This window comes from Dromaius novaehollandiae, chromosome 10, assembly GCF_036370855.1.
Source record: "Dromaius novaehollandiae isolate bDroNov1 chromosome 10, bDroNov1.hap1, whole genome shotgun sequence".
NCBI lineage: Eukaryota > Metazoa > Chordata > Aves > Casuariiformes > Dromaiidae > Dromaius > Dromaius novaehollandiae.
The window spans coordinates 16944888-16967606 of record NC_088107.1 but is presented as its reverse complement, the minus strand read 5'-3'; the positions used below and the strand labels follow the sequence as shown (position 1 = coordinate 16967606).

The following is a 22719-nucleotide window of genomic DNA, read 5'->3' as shown; positions in this document are numbered from 1 at the left end:
ATCCTTAGACATTAAAGAGGAAGCATGGAAAGCAAATGTTAAACACTGAAATATAAAAAGGGCTTTCTGCTCATTTGAGGTAGACAGAACCTACATAAGACAATAGCTTAAAATCACAACCAGCTTCCCTGTGCTGCTCTCACTGATGTCCTAATATCTACTAGAAATGCCACTGTATCCACAGCTTTTGCCCTAATATATGAACTATTCTGCTCAGGAAAAACGTACAGAAACCATAACTCAAAAACAAGGTCAATAATTGTCCGAAAAATTATCTTCCATCAAAAACATCTACTATATTCTATTTCCATGTGAAAAAGAACGAAAGATGGAACATCTCAAGCAAGCACCACTTCTTGTAAAGCTTGACTGTTGGAAGGTCCACTCTCCAATTTAATTTTAAAAGCCAATTTCTTTTGTTTTCTTTCTAAGTGTACATTCCTCTGGTTGCCGGTTTCCTCTTTCAGGTACTGCTTGAGTAGATATCAAAAAATCCAAAACATTTTTTTCCTGCATCTTCCTAACGAAAAGTAAAACCTTTTTGTGCTTGAAAAAGTCTATAAACTTATTTCCTGAAGTCAAGAGCCTACGGAATGCAACACGAATTTTACATAGTAATGTACAGGTACAATATCAAGCATTTGTATCCTTCCCTGCACTCCCAAACTGGCTTGCTTTCATCAGTTAAGTTCTGTGAGTACACGTTTCTACCACTGAAGTAAGTAATAAGTCTCACATTAGAGTTTGCAAAATACCTAGACTTGTAAGCCTGAGAGTTATACCCCTGAAATATGTTCCTTTTCTTCCTCTTTTTGATCTCTTTCCATGTCACCTGCTACACCTGTTAATGGCCGTCTACTCTTCTAATACCAAATCTCTCTCCCTTGATACTATGATGGAAAAACTATTTTCGCAGAACTTTCCTACTCTAAGACATCATTCTACTGTCTCACCTATCTTCTGGGGTTGAATTACTAGCATTTCTTAGGAAATCTTCCTCGTTTTGTAGTGCATGGCAACTTAGTAGCTTCTCTCCTCCCAACGTCCTTTTTACAGATAAACATTAACGATTACATTATGCCTTATATTTAAATTGCGCTCCTCCAATTTTAAAGATTTAGAGGTTAAAAAGAACTATTCTAAGGCTAGAGTAAGTCAGTATCCAAAACTGTTATTAGAACACAAAAACTTCTAGGTCTCAAAGCTGTACTCCATCACGACCTGATTTACTAATTACTTTCGATTGCAACATACACTGCATAACCGTACAAGTGCATCGCTACCGTGTAGGCACTTGCTCGTACAAATCTGTTTTGTCAAATTCTGCCTACCTATAACTATATAACCTATTTTCTCGAGACATTGCTCCTGCTTTTCCTACTATAAATAGAAACGTTATTTACTAGAAACCTGCACTGAGCCGCAAACAAGGTCTCGTTTAGCAAAGCATCATCTAGATGCAGATTTCTGTTTGAAAAGGCGACAACGAAGCAGAGTTGTACGTGACAGCAGCACCTACGTAACGCACCAGCGAGACTACGAGCTGCCGCCTGTTTTCCGAGCCGCGCCTCTGAGATCTAACAGCAGCCCTGAGTCCGCGTCTGATCGGCGCGAGCCGCCCGCGCCGCAGTACCGCGCCGCCGAGCTCGCCCCGGCGCTGCGCGGCCGCTCCGCGGCGGGCGGCGCTGCTCCGCGCTGCTCTGCTCGGCGCCCCCCGCGCGCACGGTACCTTCCAGGCCAGGAGCAGCACGTTCATGATGGCCAGCAAGGGGCAGGGGCCGTTCTCGTTCTGCGTGATGACGGGCGTGTTCTCCTCCTTCCAGCGCACCCACTTGATGTGGTACACCGACTGCCCCGGGAAGCGCTCCTTGGAGGCCGAGAGCAGCTGCGAGCCCGCCGCCGGCCTCTCCCCCGCCGGCGCCGGCGCCGCGGCCGGGCCCCCCGCGGCGGCGCCCGCCTCCTCGGCGTCGCTGTTGAGCTCGGAGCTGCTGGGGCAGCCGGAGTGCAGGTTGGAGAAGGACTCCAGCGAGTCGAGGCTGCGGGACTCCTCCCCCGGCGGGCTGGGGGCGCCGCTGCTGCCGGAGCCGGCCTCCGCGGGGCCGCTCTCTGCGGCGGGGCTCCCCGGCCCCGCGCCCTCGGCGGGCGGCGCGCTGCCCTCGGCGGCGGCGGGGGGCGGCGGCGGGGCCGGGCCGGGCTGCCCGCCGCCCTCCTCAGCCGCCGCGGGCCCGTCCCTGCCGCCGCCCTCGCCCGCCGCCGCCGCCTCCGCCGGGAGGAGCTGGCCCGCAGCGCCCCCGCCGCCGCTCTTCAGCGAGCCCGGAGGCGGCGGGGGCTGCGCCAGGCTCTCCATACCCGGCCCGCCGGCTCCGCCGCGCTCTATTGGCACCGCAGCGGCTGATCCTCCGCCAGCAGCGCCCGCGACGCCATGACAGCCGCGGCGGCTCCGCCCCGCCGGGGACGTGGGGGCGGGAAGGGGAGCCGCCCCGGGTCACCGCGGGGCCGGCGCGGCCGTAGGGCGCCGCGAGGGCCGGGCCGGGCCGGGGGGACCCGCCGGGCGGCGGCGAGGCGCGAGGGAGGCGGCGGCCCCTGGCGGGGGGGGGGGGGAGGGGAGGGTAGTGGGGGGGGGGCGCGCGCCCGCCGGCCGTTGGGGGGGGGCGCGGGGCGCGCGCGGGCCCGGAAAGGGCGGGGCGAAGCGCGGGGCCCCGACTCCTGCCGGCGGGGCGGGGCCTCCCCGGGGAGGGGCGGGGCGGGGCCTCCCCGAGGAGGGGCGGGGCCTCGCGGGGCGGGGCGGGGCGGGGTCTCCCTGGGGTGGGGCGGGGCCTCGCGGGGCGGGGCGGGGTGGGGTCTCCCTGGGGTGGGGCGGGGCCTCGCCTTCCCTGCGCGCCCCGCCCGGGCAGGGCAGCCAGGAGCGCGGGGGCATCGCCCGCTCTGGGACGAGTCTCTCTTTCTGAGCGTTTTAGCGTGCTTTTTATTTTTTTATTTTTTTTTTTATTATTATAGGCGTTAAGCGTTCAAAACACGCTCACGTGGGGAGCGTGATAGGTAAGAACTGACGTCACTGTTGTTACCCTAAAGTCCAGCGTTGCTCTAATGACCATACCTCTTCTTTGCCTCTTCTTTTCCTCTTCCCCTACAAGGGTAAAAGCCTCAGCGCCGCGTTGCAAAGCAAACTGAAGATATGTTTTGGGGAAGATAGGGCCTTCTCTTCCCTGCTCTGCGCAGCGCTGTTTGTCATTGTCTGCTTTCTTCGGAAACTCTTGCAGCAGCTTTAGCGGGCTTATCTGAAGTGCCGCTTACTGTAATCGCGCTTTCCGTGTACTGTTTGCATAACAACCTCTTCTGGTGAATTCAGAAATGAATATACCGTTGTAGGTACTTCTGCAAAATCATCTGCTTTTACAGCAACCTCCTACTTCACCAATAAAACAGGGAAGGATCAATTTGAAAACTCAGCAGTTGAACTGACTGCTAAGAGAAATAAGGCAGAAGAGCTGGATTTTAGAGAACGAAGGGGGTTTCAAAAAGAGAAGAGCACAGTTCAGAAAGAAGAGCGAAACCTTCCCCAGTCTGCACCATAATTTCCCGTTCCTCATGCCATGTCAGCCGTGTGCACGTTTAATGAGACAACAGCGAAATCACCCAGTTCAGAACTTGTAGCGCTGCCTGTACGTAACGGCGTCAGTAGGGGAAGATTCGCGTTGAAAAGACATCAGAATTGGGTAAGAACAAATGGAAAGGGGTGACAATAAACTGAGAAACTCGTCAGAAACACCAGCACCGCGAATAACGCTCTGAACTGGCCGACTCGGGGTGTCAGACCTACCGCGCCCGTAACACGGGAGGGGGCTGCTGAAACGCGCGGTGAAACGTTTTCCCCAGCGACTCACGGTTCCGCGGTTTTCCTGCACGCGCCGCCCGCGGAGAGCGGCCCCCGCGGCGCCCGGAGAAGGCGCGGCCCGGGCGGGGGTGCCTGTCCCTTTAAGGCGCGCGCGCCCTCTGTCCCCTGTGGCGCCGCCCCCTGCGCGCGGCGGCGCGGGCGGAGGAGGGGGAGGGGGAGGAGGAGGAGAAGGAAGGTGGTGGCGGCGGCCGCTGCGCGCGGTGGGCGTGGCCCTGGGCGCCGCCCCGCCCCGCCTGCTGGCGTCGCGCGGGCGGGGCCGGAGGAAGTGGCGGCGCGGGGCGCGGGGCGCGGGGCGCGGGCGGGCGGGCGGCGCCGGGTCAGGCCGCCGAGCCGAGCGGAACCGAGCGGAAGCGGTCGCCGAGCGCGGCGGGGGACAAAGCGGAGGGCGGCGCGGCGCGGCGCTCGCCCCTCCTCATCCCGGCGCCGACTCGGGCGGATGCGCTGTGGGTAGGCGGCGCGGCGGGGCCTGGGCCCGGCGAAGATGGACCTGGCGGGGACGATCATCTTGCTGTGCTCCTGCGCGGCGGGCGCCGGAGGTGAGCACCGGCGCGGCCCGCGGCCCCGCGCTCCCTCGCCGCGCTGCTCGGCGGCGGCGGGCCGCGCTCCGCGGGGCGCCGCGCCTCCCCGGGCCGGCGGCAGGCCGCGGCCGTGCCGTTGTCCCCCGCGCCCGGGCGGGCTCCGCTCCGCGCCGCCCGCGCCCCGGCCCCTTCCCGGGACTTCCCGCCCGCCGCGGGCCGAGCCGGCTCTGCCTCCGCTCTCCTCCTCCCGCCCGGGCTCCCTGCCCGCGCCCCCCCCCCCCAGGGCCCCGCGACGCCGAGCAGGTGCCCGGCCGCGGGGCGCCGCTCGCCGGAGTTGCGCCGGCCCCTTCGGCGGGGGGGTGGGGGCGGCCGCGGGCTGTGCCGAGGTGCGGCCCGGCCGGCGGGGGCTCGGCGCCCTCCAGGCCCGGGAAGGAGCTCGCGGAGGGCGGCGGCCCAGGCGGTTATCGCCTCCCGGCACCAGGAAACGGCTGGGGCAGCTCCTGCCCGGGGTGAGGCGGCGTCTGACGGGGGAGGCTCCGCGTCTGACACGCGTGGGCGCGGGGAGAGTGTGCTGCGGGGCAGCCCCTGAGGGGCGGCTGGGGAGGGTGCGCTGCCCCCCCGGCCCGCGGGTGGGCGGCGGGGGGAGCGGCGCGCAGCCCGGCTTCCCGCTCGTCGCGGGGAAGCGGCGTTCAGGTGTGAGGCTGCGGTCGGCTGTGCTGCGGCTCGGCTGTCTGGGTGACGCCGTCGGGAGAAGGAAACGGGACTCGTGGTCTGGACTCGTCCCGCTGCTAGTCTGACGCAAAGAAACTTTTTAGGATTTTGCGTGCAAGTTTCGAGGCTTTCTCGACCAAGTATTGTAAATGCTTGTAATTCCCGGAGAAAGAGAGTTCTGCGCTTGAACGCTTTTCTTCTAGTAAGGCAGCAATATCTATGCCAAGAAAGGCAAACTCAGGATTTTTGACAGTGTTACTGTGAGAACAACACAAACTGGAAACAACTGAAAAGAACAAGTTAACTGTGCTCTCTTCGTATACTGTGCATCTTGTACTAACTAATTTTACACAATCCTTGACTCCAGGTTATACTTCTCTGTAAAGCTGTATAGTTTTAAGTTATATAAGTATTAAAAAATTTTTAAAAAGCCACCATTAGTATTTTTTGTAATGCTGTTCCGTATGCTGAACTCGAAAGGTTTTTCCAGGATACCTAAGTGTGTTTAACACTTCTTTCAGAATTACTGAAGTCTTGTCTACCCCATTTATACTTAATTATAGTAGTCCTTAGATAGTTAAAGGTATATTATGAATTAATAGAATTTATTATGATTCATTATTAACTGTGAACTGAAGTTACAAAGGCAACAATTTAAGTATTAAGATGCAGCATAATTTAATGGTTTATATGAGGGAGAAAGATTAGAGTGATTTAATTGTCTAGAATTAAATGTCTTCATTTTGATTGATGGAAAAGCTGTTTACTTCTCCAGCCTAAATTGTTCTTTTAAGACTCTGTAGCAGGAACACAATTAAAACCAGTCACTAGTGTTACAGTACTAATGAAGTGTAGTGCAATATCTATATTATCATGCTTTGTAGCCATCTGTACAGTCTGTGGTTAATACAGAACACGTTAGTGTCAGACTCAGTCTGACAGGACCTAAAGTACAGACCTAATCAGCTTCTGATGTTAGATCACTTGGTGGGGAGGAGGGTTGGAAGTTTTTTTCCCTTTACTGGGACTGAATAAATGCGATCTTCAGAAAACAAGTTGCCTAGCTGTAAAGCTTGAGTACAGTTTCAATATTGTGAGTAGGAAGAAAGCATGCCCCTGTTTTTTAGTAATTGGGGAAAGGCATAATTTATCTTAAGTAGGTATGTGTGTGTTAGTTTCCCATAGGTAGTGCTTTGAAAGTTTTAAGACTATTTAATTTTTTCTCTAATATACTTGGAGTTGCTTGATTCTTCTCAGTGCTGGTGCTGTTAATTTTGACATGTATGAAGGGGTTCTCAGTTTGGGGCGATGTTTTTTTCAACTGTTAGGAGGATGTTCTGTTGCATGCGATGAAGAAGCATGCAAATGCATTAAACAGTACTTAATTATCTGTAAATAATGATGTGCTTTGAGGAATGGAAACAACTGATAGAACCCTTCCTTCTAGCTGAGGGTGGTTTAAAAAAGGGGGAGCCAGAAAGTACAGAAAAGAGAACTATTGAAACCAAAAAGAAAGAAGTTTGGATTTAGCAAGAGTGATCATGCTTTTGCAAGGCTGATCAAATGGCGAACTTCATTGCAAGTGTATGATAAGTTTGTTTTTTACTGGTACGCACACTCTTCTATGTTGCTAGGGCTTCTGAATTGTATATTAACATCTTGTGCTGCTGAATATTGAACAGCCTGCTTCCCAGTTAGCATGGGAGAAAATCTGTTTTTTTCTGGACACATGGGGGAGTTGTGGGAAGGCATTTATGAACGATCAGCATAGGAGTGATTTAGTCTGCATCCTTGCTATAAATTGAGAAGAGTACTAGCCTTCATTAACATGGCACTCAGCCTCTAGCACATGCCTGGGATTTAAAATAAATAGGTTAAGGATTTTATATGTCTGGATAAGACAATGGCTCGTACAGGCAGCTGTCAGTTGCTTCAGAAATGCCCATGGTGATTTTTTTTTTTAAAAAAAAAAGGTGTTTAGATAGTAACTTTGAAATACCATAATCACCCTGCACCCTATTTTGGCCATGATCTAAGAACCTGGGATTGGAATTTATGATTACTTTTGAAAGGATGTAAAGGTTCAGTTATGCGTATGGCAGAGCCACTCTAATGAGTTACCGCTGTCTGGTCTTGCCCTGGTTGTGCATTCCCGCCTCTCCTCCTTCCCCAGCTCTGCTGTCTGATGGCATGAGGAGTCAATCTAACCTGCTAATCTGAACAAAGGAAATGAACAGTTTCCTTCCAGAAGTGTCAGTTCTGTTGCTTTACTGTGCAGACCCAGGCCCAGGATGGAAAAGAAGAGCTGGGATGTTGCTAGAAGTGGGGAGGAAGAGGGTTTAAAAAAAGGGGGGGGGGAGGGAAGTGGACATCTGTGGGCAGTTACAGTGGTGATGCTGTACTGTCTAACTGTATCCTAGGTGTTAGTTTCCAGTAAAGGGAAATGATGCTGGCTTGACTTTAGTCACACATTTTTCTTCCACCCAAAACTAGCTTGATTAAAAGAGAATGTGTATTTTTTGAGCCAAATCAGTTCTAGTGCCAGCAAAAGGAAGGAGCGGAAAAGGGGTAGATAAAAAAGGACAGCAGGACTTTCCTTTCTGGTGGTTGTCATGAAACCACAGCCTGAATTAATTCTTCAGTGAAATTCAAGTCGGGAGGTATATGATAGAACTACTGGCTTCTAATTAACCGAGCTAAAAACTTTATTCAAGTTCATATTTAAGGATCTTAATTTGCACTTTCTGCAAATTTGGTTTCTTTTGATACACTTCAGCACAAAAATACTGAATGAGTGCTATGTATACTTTTTTAATGGAGTCTCATGTAAAGGAAACTTTTTAAGGAGAAAAACTATGGATTGAAAATTGTTTGAAGAAATGCAACAAATTTTGATAATCTTTATCTTAATTCAAATGATAATTAAGAAAATCATTCTCTTAAAGGTATTCATCACAAGTTGGCATTTCAAATCTGCAAATCAATGATGACACTTTCAGTAAAAAGAGTTGTCCAATAAGATTCAGGCTTACCATTGAATTTCTAATAGTCTATGAAGTCAGATTCTATTTTTTTTCCATTAATAAACTTGGATTGTATTTGAACTATTTACCTTTGTCACGTAACTCTTACACTGAGTGTCTTAATATAGACTTCACCTTTTAGAACAGTCCATGTCTATCCTCTTATTTTATGGAAAGTTACATGTTGTCATCTTTTACTGTGATGTAGATAAACTTAATATATGTTTAGGTTTACGCTGGTAAAATTTCAGTACTGTTTATTACTCATCTTCTTTGTGTGCATGAAGTTGGCTTCTATGATTTCCTCCATAATCTTCCCAGGTTTGACCAGCCTGTAGATCTTCAGGTCCTCCTCCCTGGAGATAGGCGTGATGTTTGCTTTCTTCCAGTCACCAGTAACCATCTTTCAAAGATGACATCAAGCCTTGAAATGGCCTCAGCAACTCACTCAGCACTCTTGGATGCATCCCATGTGGTCCCATGGACTTCTGCATGCCCAATTGGCTTAAGTGTCCTGTAACTCTGCTGTCTCATCCTGTGGGTACTGCTGCACTCCCACAGACTCTGCTAGCCTGGGAAGGTTTTGTCTAGGAAAGTCTTGCTGGTTTTTACTGGGAAAATAATCATGATGAACGAGCTGAGCAGCAAATCATTCAGCACAGGCTCACAAACAACTGTTATATATAGCTGCTCAAAATATGCCAAGAGGCTTATAGTTAAAATCCAATGGGTGATATATTTTACCCTTTGCATAGTGTGTGGATGCTTAGGTAGAAGGTTAGAATATATACCTCAGACTCTGTCCAGTGGGATTCATTCGTTCAGAAAGCAAGACAATTGTAGATACTTTCTTCACAACCCTCAAGGGATGTGGCAGACCTCCAGACCTTTATACACACAAATCTTTCACAGGGTGACACCCTGAGACCTTTACGCAAATGTTCTGCCTAATTCTGTGTAGTGTATTTCCTTTGTACAATTTAGTTCTAACCCAATGAAAGTAAAGCTTTGTTTTTGAGGGTTTTTTTAATCATAGGGTAGTCTTCTAGGAACTTGCTTAACTAGGTGTGGCATTTCCTTTCAGGTTCAAAAACCACCCCGTTTTCACTCTTGGCTATACTAAGGCATTCCTGGCCCCAGGCTGAGCGTGCCGGCACTGTACTGCTGAGGGATGCTGGCTTACTCCAGTGGGCTGCCTGGAAGCGCACTGTGCCATCTTTGATGCTTGGCTGGTGGCAACATGATACACGAGATTTGTAGAGCAGCTACCTGAAACTTGATTTGAATACTCATGGTTCAGTATTTCTTACTGCAAGCTTCCTGATCATATGCTTATTTTAGTAGATCTGTCCTGCAGTCTCAATTCAAATACTACTACTTTTTCAACAAAAAAAATCACTCTGGTTTGTCTCCAAGGTTGAGATATGTGTGTATGCGTGGTCTTGTTACTGGTTCTCTGGGGTGCGTTTTCTGCATGGATTCTGTGATAAGCTTCTTCCTTTTTGATCCAGAGGCTGGTAATCCACAAAATATGTGGCTGGCAGTTGCACCTACTTCATTATGCACCTCTGTGAAGGGCACTGAACAGTTTGCGGGTGCCCCTGCGGTTTCACTTGTACGCAGTATGGATTACAAAGCATTGCAAGAGTAGAATCTGAGACATCTTGTATCAGATACATATCTATGAGAAGCAAAAATCCTCTTTCCAGCTCAACTAACTTAAGAATTTATAGGGTACCATGGTGAATGTTACAGAAATTGGAGTTAATAATTAAACTACTCTCTTGAAGAAGAGAATCGTTTTTCTTCTGATTTGTAGCTGTTTTTATTTCTTTTTAGAAATCTTAGTGACAGAGTGCACATCTTTCACAAACATTTAAAAAAAGCTGAGTCTATAGAAGAGAAAAGCAAACAAAGTGCTGAAATTTTTTTAATACAGAATACCCACAAATGAATATTATTGCAACTAAACTCTCTTCCTTCCCTTGTCTTTTTCTGTTGCTGAAACATGCTGTTACACTAAAGAGACTGCATATTGGTCAGAGACTTTGGACACTATAGTAATAGTAATATTATGCAAGATTAATTTTGAAGCCTTGATTTCAACCCTGTTTGAAGTCTTTTAGAAAAGCTATGAAATAACATATACTCTAGGTGGTATGCAGCTGCTCTTATTCAGTAAGAGGAGAAGAACGAGTGTTTAAGTGCTCACTGTAGTGAGGGTACATAAAATGGAAGGAGTTTTTTTCTTTTGGAGAAAGGGAAAGGGAATAGCATTGTTTCCTGCGTAATCACAGAATGTATAAAACTGTTGTTAGTTAAGCAAAAGGAATTTGCTAACTCTTGCTAAGCAAAGAGAAGAGTTATGAGGCCTTTTAATGCCATGTAGTGTTGCTGTCTTGTCACAGTACTCATTTTGGAAGCACTGTCTATGTGACTTGGTTGAGGGCTTTCAGCTTTCCAGATGGTCGTGAGACCTGGAAGAGGTGAGAAGCATTACTGGGTCTTTTGTAGATTGTCATCCTTTACAATTTTTTTACTAAGTGCCTGAAGCTGTTTAGAGAGTACCTTGCAGTTCTGAGGAAAAAATGGATCTATAGCAATTTAAAGGATGCATAAGTGATAGCTCCCTACCACAGAGAAGTTAAGAGTACTTTAATCTGTTACTTAGTCTTGGGGTTATACTACGCTGCAGCACGTGTAGACTTCTCTGCTTCAGCTTCTTAGTTTTTATGATTTTTTTTTAAAGGGAATTACTAGTATCATGTTTTGCTTTAGGATAACTTTAAAGCTTTAGCTGAGGTTTAGGATGATTTTAAAATTAAAACTTCAGCTAACATTTATCTTATGTCAGTTAATTGTAAAATTCATTGTTTTCTTTAATGTTGATACTTTTAGCTCATATCATTCTTTTACTCAGAAAGCTGGAATTGGAAAGAGTTTACTTGTAGTCAGGCTAACTTACATTGTGCACCAGCCTGATATCAGAAGTGGACTCAGGCTAATCGTATTTGGTTTATGGAAGTTTTTGAGCCCTAGGAGATGTTTCTGCTCATTTTGTGGGAGTCTGTCAGAGATTAGAGAAACGTGAGAGACGTGGACAACATCTTTCACCCTCAAGATTCCTCATGCTGGTTACTGAAACTTTGAATTTGCCATATGTCTTATTTGGATCAGAGTGAATGTAGATTGTTGTTTAAATCATGAATTTGATAAATGTTAAAGACCCATAAGAAGCTTCTGGAAAATTGGTTTGGAATTGGAAAATTGGAAGTGGACTTGTATTTTGAAACTAAGAATGAAAGGAAATTAAAATTAACTTTTGTTATTAGACTGTATTTGTAGTCAATGGTGAAGAGTCAACATTTGCAGAAGCTTTCACTACCAGGAGGAAATTTGAACGTTGTTTATCTGTGGTCTACAATTACTTGAATTTTAAAGAGATGCCAATAAGGCAATATCATCTTGTCTGAATTGCTACTAAACGAAAGTGATAAATTTGGAAGTATTCATTTAATCAGTTGACTTTTGCGTTGGTCATTAGACTATGTGATCAGATATTACAATCCTTTTAAGCAGCACGGAGGTACTCAAAATTTCGTGGTATTAATGAGATCTTGTGATAAATATGGGGAAAGGTAAATTTTTATTTTTGCATACCAGGTCTCAGCACAAGAAGATTTTTTTTTTTTTTTTTTTTTTTTTAATGTAGCATAAGAGTCTTATAACACATTGTTGAGGCAAAGCTTTGGAATGGATTTGTCTGTCTTTGGGCCTCCCTGGACCTTGTCGGTATAGATATCTGAACAAAAATAGTGTACAAAATGTTGCATGAAAACACCAAAAACTCTCACATTTAGGCTGATGTGGGATTAAACTGACTGATTATGAGGTATCCTGCCTTTTCTTATGGAATTAATGATTCTGGAGAAAATCAGAGATTTGACTTTTTATTTAATCTCTTCAATGCTGCACATAGATATTTCTTTAGAAAAAAGTTGCTGGCCAAGGTCAGATTCTAGAAAAGTTGAGCATGAAATGAAGAATTCGCACTCCTCCTTAACAAGGAGGTTAAGGAAGGAGGTCTCCGAATCTAGGTGAGGAGTCAGTTTTCAACGTGGCAAGCGCTTGCATGCACACAATCAAGTAAGAACAGCATATGATGAAAAAGACAAAGTAACAGAATAGAAAATGAAAAAATGGTTATATGTCCTTGAAGCAGAAACTGGTGCATAGTTTTATAGCGTCGATCAATGGTTGTCTAAATATCAGAATGTAGTAGTAAATACTATGAAATGTAACTGCCCAGAAATGTTTAAACATTATCAATTCAACCTGGAGTTGAAAAAATAGCAACTTCTGTATTCCAATTTCATATTCTTGGTGTAGATAAGATCGGGTCTGTATACCACAGCTCTCAATAGACAATTCAGGTTTTACGTCAGCTCTACCTTGTCATAAATGAAGTGGTTGACAAAAAGATTTCTAGGTCCTTTTTGTGAAAAATAATGTGCTACCGCTAGTAAAAGTGGCCGTGATGCATTTACTGCACTCAGTTTGTATTTTTATCACCACTCTCGGGATAAGAATGATTTGTCTCAGTAAAAAACAAATAGTTCACCAAAACACTTTCTAAGGTTTTGGGATGCTCTTTCTCAAAGGGGGTTGAATAGGGAAAAATTTCTGTGGAAAATTGACTAAACGTTGACTGAACAGTAACAGTGTTAGACCATTCTTTCTAGAAAGGCAGGAAATTGTCACAGACTGCTTAAACATTTGACTATTGCGTAACAAAAATGCAAGAGTCAGTGCTTGCTTTGAGTGACATGATCCATAAAGTAGTTTCTGAAATGAGTAGATGATCTGGTCTTCAGAAAGAGTTGCTTCTGTGGATTTGCAAGAGGAAAACATTGGTCAGATGGCTTTTGGTAAAGTATGTGTCAGAATACTGCAAGGCTTTGTTTCACACAGGATGAATACTTGCATGCTAACTAGTGATAAAACTTACCTATGAAAACATGCAATTACCTTTTGGGTTTTTGAAACATTATACATTGCTCAGTATCTTTAATTCTTTACTGTTTTTAATGTTTAATACTTCAAGGAACATGACACAATTTGGGTCATATATAATCAGTTTTGAAACCAGAACCACTGAAATCATATCACTCATTACTGTAGGTTCCAGATATAGATCTGTAGCTTAAAAAGAGCATTCCTATGACTGGATATTTTAAATACTCAAACTACTTAAAGCTTTCTATATATATAAAAAACACTGTATAAACTACCTCTGTTGTGAAGCACAGTGCTTTTCTCCCCACCGTGTGTTTTTTCTGTTCTTCCCCACTGTTTTCCACATATGGAGCTTTTAACTATCTTTTTTGGTCTCTGATCAGTGCTCTTGAGTCACTTCTTAATTTCTTCCACAAAATCTCTTCTGTTTATGCTTTTTTCAAGTAGATGCAAAATTTTTCATGCAATTTTTCATATCAAACAACAGCTAGAACAAAAACATAGTTAAGACTTACTCTTGCAAAGAGAATCAGTATTGGATGTGCAGAGGCAGAGGATGGAGACCTTTGGTTGTCAAGATACGAAAATATACTTTTTGCGAAATACGCACTGTGATATCAATTAATTGTGCATACACTACTGTGACTGCTTGGACTATATTAAAAATATGAAGGGGAATCCCAGCTGGAAACTGTGTACCTATTAGGAAGAAGTGACCAAAATCTGAATTATCCAAAGGCATATAGTGCATAAAGCAGCCCCTTTTCTGGAGGAAAATTATACTCTATTAACTTCCTTCTGGTTTCAGTTCTTACTAGCCTGTTGGCCTGTTCTGGTAGGCAAACTTACATCTCAGTAGTACATCTGGCAGGTGTCTGGACAGCACAAGTTTTCTATCTTATTGACCTAAAAGTGCTAACCTTGGAGTCAAAAATACTCTGTTAAAGCAAAATGCATAATGTCTAGCGGAAATATAAGGCTGATACTGTGGTCCTCTATACATATTTTAAATCCGTGTAGAGCTCCTAACTGCCATTGCCTCTGGTCAGTTCTGTATATGCCTTCTTCCATCAGGGCACAAGGACAAAATTTTTTCCCATTTTCTGTCATGCACTCTTAATGTGAGTCAGAAATACTGTATTACAAGGAGTATCCAAAATAGACTGAACTGAATTTAGATCTTTGGAGATGCCTTTAACTTTTCCATGTGATAGAAACTTTTTTTGGAGAGAGGTTTGGAAGTTAATGCAGCAGAATATCTGTACTGCTAGATGTTGAGTTTTGTTCTTAATTTTTCTGGCTATTTGGCACGTGGAACATAAGCCTCGAAAGGCTTAGTGATAGTAGTAGATATTTCAGTGCTGTGAATGCAGAGTGAAAAGGGAAGTGTGGTTCCTCTCAGGAATCAGAAGAAAGATGCTAAGCTGTTGCACTTCTCATGTTTGCATCAGGAGAGCGTGTTTGAAACATGTCTTAAGTATCCCCATTTACACCAATGTAGTTTGCATCACAGAGTGGTTTTGGAGTGAGTAAATTATTCTCCCTTTGACTGACATGAAAGTGGAAGATGCACTCCAAGGTCCAGCTAACGCCGTGCAGCTGCAAGTGTGCATTTCGATTCATCGGACTAGAGCAGAATGAGTCTGAAGTCGAGTTCTCGTCTTCAACTGTCTTGCTCCACAGATCTGCAATACATACTAGTGTAGGTGTGACTGTAATGACTTCTGAAACGTGCTTAAACTTGCTTTTTTTTCTCTCTCTCTTTTCAGGCCAGTATGGAAATCCTTTAAATAAATACATTAGACATTATGAAGGATTGTCTTATGATGTGGATTTGTTACACCAAAAACACCAGCGTGCCAAAAGAGCGGTATTGCATGAAGATCAGTTCTTGCGCCTAGATTTTCATGCTCATGGAAGGTTAGTGGTATTTTTTTAAAGGTATTTGTTTTGACTGTTTCTTATTCATATATGCTTTTTAATTATATGATGAATGTAATTGGTGAACTACAGTCAACTGACTGATGTTAGGTAGAATATGCTAAAACACATTTTACAGTTTCTACAGAGTGTTTGCTATAATGTCCAGGGTAAATGTGAAATTGTTGGTAGCAATCACTCACTCATTCATACCTCTGGTGAGTGTTAACACACTTTGAAGCTTAAACAATGGAGTCATACTGGGAACAGAATGGAAGTTGAGTTTATAATGCAGCTTTGACATATCTCTTTGCCAAAAATTATGCCAAATTTTGCCTGGGCAGTCTTAATTGAAGAAATGTACTATTCCAAATTGGATTTGAAACTACAAAAGTGGCCAAAAAGTGTTTTGTTTCATGTGTAGTGAAATGTCATTTGTTTTCTGTGCTGTTGTAGAATTTAGGTTTTCCCTGTTATAAATAATTGCTAACTGCTGTGTCACAAGATTTGCTTAGCCTTGCATTTAACATATGACTGTAAGATCAAGTACAAAAACTAGATATTCCACGTGAGCAATTCATTAATGTGTAACTTTTAAATTTTACTTAGAAAGTCTAAACTATGAATAGAGATTTTTTTCCTGTCTTTTTATACCATTGAGGAGGAAGAGAAAGTTAAAGTACTTGTGTCTGTATCTTTGTTTCTTCAGTGGCTGTCTGCTTTGCAGCACCACTGCCTTAATATTTTTAGGAATATGTAATGCCCTTGCTTTTCTAATGATTTCACTTAAAATTTAAGTAACTAGAACTAGAATAAGTACTAAACATGTCTACAAACTTTAGCATGAAGGATTGGTGTCAGGTAGAAATCTGACAAAGCAAGGGTAAAACCAGGTTTTCTGAATCTGTGTTTGGGATCTTGCTTTATAAGTAAGCATTCTGCTTCGGTGCCAGCCTGTAATTTTTTCAGGGAACAAAAGGTTGCTGCTGGAAGTGTATGGTGTAATGACAGAATTTCAGTGCGTGCTCCCAAAGGGCTAGCATTACGGTTGTATAGGTAACTGCTCAATTTTTGTTTTGATGTGTTAGTTTTTTTACTGGCTTAGCAGTTTGAAATTGCTCGATATGTAATCAAATACGTGCTGGAGCTGGAGGGGAAGGGGCAGGTTCAGCAGTAGGATGGGGTTTTGGTTGATTGGGGTTTTAGTGAGGGGGGCATGTTCAGGGTTGGCTGCTATAGAACTGCAACCTGAATCCTACATTTGAGGTCCTGTCCTTAAAAACACATTTGTTTCATGTTATGATGACATGTCCCTTCCTCTCAGGAAAGAAAGGAAAGAGTGTCTGCCTCTTGTATATGTGCTTTAGCTAGGGAATAGCAGGCTTAGGTGTTCGGTGTTAATGAGATTTTTTTCTGGTTTATCCCTTTGTAAACAAAACAAAAACAAGGGACCAGGGAATGTTGTTTAGAGGAGAGTCTTCCATTGTTGCTATCTCTGCCTTAGCTTCACAGCAAACTTTAGCCTTTGCTGTTACATTGTTCTGGTAAACAAGAAGATTGCAGAGTAGCATATTTCACAGATTTCTTGTATTGTAAACCTCTCCACTTGGAAACAAATCTTCATGAAGATTACAATACAGTGAAGTTCCGTTTCAATCTAATGCTACAACTCTTAAATTGCAGGCTGATGGTTAGTTTTGGCTTATCAGTGTGGACTGTTGCAAAGAGGAGCAGGCCTGACCACGTTCCCACTGTCACCTTTGCCCTGTCACCAGTGGTCTTGCAGCCACGCAAGGAACAGGTTCTGGGAACTGATCCAGCTGAAAGTTACTTGGCAAAAAAAGATCAGCATGATTTGAAAGTGTGGAGGGGTAACGGGGGGAGATGGAGACCATTCTTTCAGTCATTTCACTCTGCTTAAACAGATTCATCTTGTGGTCAGTTAAAATCTCACAATCCTTTTCTGTGAAATGCAGGTCTTAGCTTAGCTTGTGCCTTCTATCCCTGATTAGCATGTTGTGGTGGTATAAAATCTCAAAGTTTTAATAACTCTGGTATTTAGTTGATCAGTGTAAATCAGTGGTGTTATTTACCATTTCTTATGGGAGTTGAATGCACAAATAATTAAATGTAAACAGCTGGTGTTAATAAGGTGGTCAGATCTTCATTGGATCTGTGGTAGCAAATCCTCATTATATAAAAATGTTGATAGTATCTATGATAATGAGGTTTCAAAAGGATTTCTCTATATATCTTACTTTGTGGATCTTATAAATGACAACAGGCCATAGTCAAACAGGTTTATAAAGATTGAGAACAGCTACTGATACGCAGTGAAGGAAAGTGTTGGTGTTTCTTTTCATGTGGAATCGATGCTAAATCCATATGCACTGGGGCATAACTCCTCCGTTAACTGAGGAGGCTGATTGGAAACTTATTAGGGCAAATCAGTCCATAATCTAGGATTTTAGCAGTTTCCTGTGAAATATCTAATACTTCCTGCCAAAGAGAGAGTAGTTGGCAAGATCAGCATTTAGTCCTCAGATTCCTGTTCATCAGTCTGAATGTGTTCTTACAAAATATTTTAAATTCTCTTTAAATATGAATTAGGAAGGATAAAGTGGATTGTGTTTAACTTTACTCAGTCTACTGAGTAGCTTTGAAGAAAGTGTGTAACAGCAGTTTAAAAAATTGCATGAACGGGATTGCCTTTTTGTAGTTGCAGCTAGGATATATTGAGTAATTATTTAAGATTGATGTATTTCATCACTGAAAATGAATTTAACATTAAAATCCTTCTATCAAATATTCTAGTTAGTTTGTACCAATGTAAAAAAGCAAAGTTATTGCAAAATAGTTCAGATCATTTAGATTTAGCCCATGGGCTCTTAAAGTGTTTTATTTATATACAGGCAGTAAAATTTAGTCATTCAGTCAGCATGAGGTTTGAGCTCCTGCATGTTTGACCCTGATTTTTTGAATGGCCTTATACCAAATGGTTCATTAAGGCTTTGTCCAGGTGTGGTGGTTTATTGGCACACAGCCAGAGGAATTTTGAGACCTCAGGGCAAAGTATTTGTATGATAAATCTTCACTCTCTGAGTTTTTATGCTGGAGTGCAGCCTGGAGGATGTGAACTCTGATAATGCTGTCCAACCTGCATCTCCTTACTTTAATGAAGATACTAAACAGATACTACTTATACTGGTACTTAAACTCTAATCTTTTGTTTTGAATGGGCTTCTGATGAAGTGATTCTTATGTGCACAGGACAGCTTGTCCTTTGCTCTCTAGTATTTACTACAGGCCACTGCTGAAAATAGCAAATGGAGCTAGCTGGGCCATAACAGTTCTTATGCTCTGTCTCAGGCATCAGTTTAAACTTTATAAGCTTGGCCTTGACATTTGGGCCAGAAGAAATACTTGTGGGTCATAGGGTCAGTCAAACTGGGAAAATGATTTGGCTGGTTATTTTTCAGCTAGATCAGTTCCTGATTCAAGCCCTTATGTGAGCAAATTTACTGTCAGAAGAAAGGGTGCAAAAACAAGCAGATGTAGTGAAAGGAAAGATGCAGTACTGCTTTTTTTCAGTGGCCATGCTGACAAATGTTGGTTTAGTACTCATTAAACTTAGAGCATTGCTTTGCAGAAAATTTACTGAATATGCTGGTAGCTAAAACTATTTTATAAATCAGATTATACAAATTGCATCTGCTTTTTTCAGTAGACTGGCTTTGAGAATTGTACTTAGTACTCTTTCAAAAAAGAAAAGGCAGAATTGAAATTTCACATACTTACAGCAAGTTAAAGTTACTGTGTAACCATGGGCTAAGTAACAGTTTAATATTATCAAATAGATAATGAGGGAATTAAAAAAAAAAAAATCCAACTACTTTTTTCACACCAGACTAAATAAATAGTTCTACAAATAGATGTCTAACAGACCATATTGTAGAAACCTTGCTTTATTGAACCTTCGTCAGAAAGTTGAATTCTACGCAGTATACTGTTAAGAATGGAAACGTTTCAAAAATTTTGCTGTAAACTCAGGCTGGGTAATCTAAAATACAACTTGTATGGCAGCTTTAATGTTTGAATTACAATAACCCAACTGCTATTCAATGCTAAAATACTTGCTTAAAAGGGCAGTTAAGATCGCTGAGGTAACATATGGACACCCATTAAATCTCTTGAATGGTAAACTATAATCAGTTTAGATGAGTTGACATTGTAACTTTACCAGTGTTGCAAAATTTGCTTATTTCTAAAGTGTGTGAAACTGGGAAAAAAATAGGAAGTTAAAAAAATCTGGTTATGTGTCATAGCTCTTCTGCATGCCAGTTTATGTATGAAATGTTTTACTGTGGGTAATTTTAAGATGCCCTTTGAGCAAAGGGAAGGTTCACACAAAGTTGGTGTTAATATTAACCTACTAAGTTCCTGGTATAAATTGGCCTTTAAACAAAATGCCTGTAGGGATCCAATATTTCATAGAAAAGCAACACCCTTTGGCACCAGGTTGAGAAGCAGTGAAGAAATATAATAGGGTATAACTTCCCTTTGCATGTCAAAGTAATGTCAGTAGTTTTAACAATGAAGTTGGAATATCACTGAAAGTTAACATTGTATTTTATATCCAATTTCAGCTTACTAAGCTGCAAAACATGCACTTGTATTTGTTTGCTTACTGAGCAAAAACTTTTCCATCCAGAGAAGTTTGAAAGTTGTTTTCTTCACTTTTTTCAGTACAGACATTAGCAATATATTAATTGCAGATCATCTTAAACTGAGTTGTCAACCACAGAATGTCAGAAATACACTGGATACTTCAATTAATAGTAACTTCATATTGAAAAACTTGCCTGACACATAGTAGTCTCTGAGCTATACCTTTTACCTAATAAAGATGTGAATTTTTCAGATCCTGGTGCATTCAGAAGAATAAAGGAACTACATGTGTGTGGTGTTTAACTGTACTGCCAGTCAACTTTTTACTTAATGCATTTCCAATAACTTACACTTTCTAATTTTTTTCTAATTTGTCTCTCTAATCATCCATCCACACCCACTTCTACTTTCTCCTGGATTATGTAAAAATTGATGACTCTCACTTGGGAAAGCTTCCTACGCGTTTTGAGCGAACAAATGAATTTTTTTCAAATGGTACTTGAAGGAAGACATGATAACACCTGCTGATTACTAAATTGAAGATACAATGAGAACTTCTTTCAGATATTTTTCAATTTAACTACCATTTTGCTAAGTTTTTTTTTACCTAGAATTTTATTTTAAAAAAAAATTAAGTTTCTCCTTAAGTTCAAGCTTTGCTGCTGTTGGGATGTGTGGCCTTAATAGGAGAGCTGCTATTGGAAGTGCTTGCAATATACGTGCAGCATTACTTCTTTGTAAGCTGTAGAAGTAAAAATATCTTTCTTATGGTTGTGCTAGTGAATATTTTAAATCATTCACTTGCTTAATATTACCCTGCTGTTTCTGTAAAACCAGAGATGCTTGAAAAATATGGGCTTGACTAATGAAAATCCTTCTGCATGTTTTCTTTGGGCTTACAAATCATGACAGCTAAACACACATTTTTTTAGCCCAGAGTATTCAAACTCTTAAACAAGCTCAATATGGGATTAAATTGTGTAAATGTTACAGTTATGTCAATCAATGCAACTGAAATAACCTGTTCTTCAGCCTTTGCCACCTTACACAGTTCATATGGACTCAAAGTTACTTTCTTCAGCTGTGCTCCAATATGAACCTGACCATCATATCTGATTTCACTCTGCATAAATGTTTGTTGAAGTCCACAATATGATTGTTAGAACCTTGAATATTTTCTAATTAATTATGAAACACAAATTTTGCTCCCACTGCACAGAAAATCAGTGATGCTGATGCTTTGTAGAGTCTGGGTGTCTTGTGTTGGTGTTCTACAAGAGTCTTTAATTTTTGGATAAAAGTGCTCTCATAACATAAAAAGCTGACAAGGAAAATTTAGCAATCCATAATAGATATTTTCAGCTATGGTAGAGTACCAGCAATCCCTGGGTACATATACAAATGTAATAATCTCAAGGAAAAAAAGTGGTAAGAGTGGTACAGCTCACATCGTGTTCTAGCTTAACAACTTTCAGTCATATGTTGCCTTAGCCTTTCTGACTCACCATGCTTCAGGACTTCTTTTCTAGGCTTGTTTGGTGTGATGGTCATGCCAAGACCCAGCTGATCTGCTAGGTCCAAACTGGAGTTAGAGATGTTGCTCTGCAGGAGCACCTGCAGTTGGAAGTTCCTGTAGCAAATAGTTGTTTTCATTGGGAGTTTCCTAGAATCTACTTTTAAAAGTTGGTCTTTCTGTTTCTTATTTTTCTCACACTTCTACTTATTACTACAAGACATATGGGAAAAATTCCAGGTCCGTCATTCAGGATCTCTGGAGACCACTAGGCATTCTCCTTTTGTTTTGCTATTCACTAGAACATTCCCGCTTGCTGCTGTTCTTCACTGCACGGATGGACACACCTGTGTATTCCAGAAAGAACAAGCCCAGCTCTGCTATATAACTTTACAACTACAGCAGTTATTAGGAGAAAAAAGTTTAGAAACAGCTTTTTACCCCATCCTTCTTTGGTTTGTATGGGGAGGGAGGGAAAGGAGCCATTGTCTTTATGCTCTTCTAGAGAAAAAACTAATAATTTGCCTAATGTGCCAAGTCCATCAAGCCCCAAGATTCAGTCATTTTGTTGAATAACTTGACAGCTAAAGTGCCTATTGGTGCTTTCAGAAGTGTCACTCACTGGGTGTGAAGAGCCAGGAAGATCCTGTAAGGTAGGATTTCACTTGAGGTTGTTCTGCCTGATATACCAAAGGGATGAGAGTAGCTTTTCTATCAGCAAGCAGCTGGAAAAAATTCCAGCAGTCTCACTGGTGTTACTGTATGTAACCTTTTTTTCTTGTAGTAGGGTAATAAGCAAACTTTCTGTGATGTCTTTGTTATTAGTCAAATACTGTGTAAAGCTGTAATACATTGTAAAGTGACCAGCCATTCAGCTGCTGGCTAAAAATGCTTTAATTATCACCCAGCTCAAAATGCTGACTGGTCTGCTAAAGTCCAGTAAATAACTGGTGCTTAAATAGTCTACTCCTTTTTAGTATGTCTTGTGTCCGGTAAAAGATCTAGTCTGTTTCAAACTGTTTTTTGTCGTTTGCCTCACTGTAATGATATTTCATGCTGTGAAACCTGACTCACTTGGATGGCATTACAGGGAATCACTAAAACCCTGGGTAAGATTTGAGTTGAGAACATACACATTTAGAATTCCAAAATACTCATTTTAGAATGCTGTCATCATTATTTTGTATTCACCAAAAAGCCTTTTTTCACTTAATGATGCTAAAGGAGAGGGTTTTGATAGTAGTGCAAAAGTCTGTTCAAAAGAGCAGTATTTTCATCCCAAATTTGGCATTCGAGAATTAGTAAGTGACTTGGCTTTGGTCCCACTCATGACCCCTCAGTATTGCACTTATCTGCATGCCTTTGACTAAGATTCAAATTAATCTTAAAATATTAATTAACTATCTCAACTTCTTTGAGAACTGGGTGACCTTGACGCAGAACAATTCATAATTT

At 42.7% G+C, this 22719-nt stretch overlaps 2 protein-coding genes across 4 annotated transcripts in view; one reads left to right on the top strand and one right to left on the bottom strand.

Annotated features, from left to right (window-relative positions):
• MINDY2 (MINDY lysine 48 deubiquitinase 2) overlaps positions 1 to 2576 on the bottom strand; it is a 44628-nt gene extending 42052 nt beyond the window's left edge. The window contains exon 1 of one of the 2 annotated variants that reach the window (XM_026113427.2): positions 1730 to 2576. In XM_026113427.2, the coding sequence (XP_025969212.2) occupies positions 1730 to 2347 (618 nt within the window). In that variant the 5' untranslated portion in view covers positions 2348 to 2576. The remainder of the gene's footprint in view (positions 1 to 1729) is intronic. The other variant, XM_026113425.2, reaches the window with a different exon arrangement.
• Positions 2577 to 3056: 480 nt separating this feature from the next.
• The window catches only part of ADAM10 (ADAM metallopeptidase domain 10), a 58235-nt gene continuing 38572 nt past the window's right edge, over positions 3057 to 22719 (top strand). Inside the window, exons 1-2 of one of the 2 annotated variants that reach the window (XM_064517440.1) lie at positions 3057 to 3716; positions 14933 to 15083. Coding sequence is in view for 1 of the 2 variants with exons in the window: in XM_064517439.1 (XP_064373509.1) it covers positions 4377 to 4431; positions 14933 to 15083 (206 nt within the window). In the remaining variant the exon portion in view is untranslated. Of the gene's footprint in view, positions 3717 to 4131; positions 4432 to 14932; positions 15084 to 22719 lie in introns of those variants that run through there. The other variant, XM_064517439.1, reaches the window with a different exon arrangement.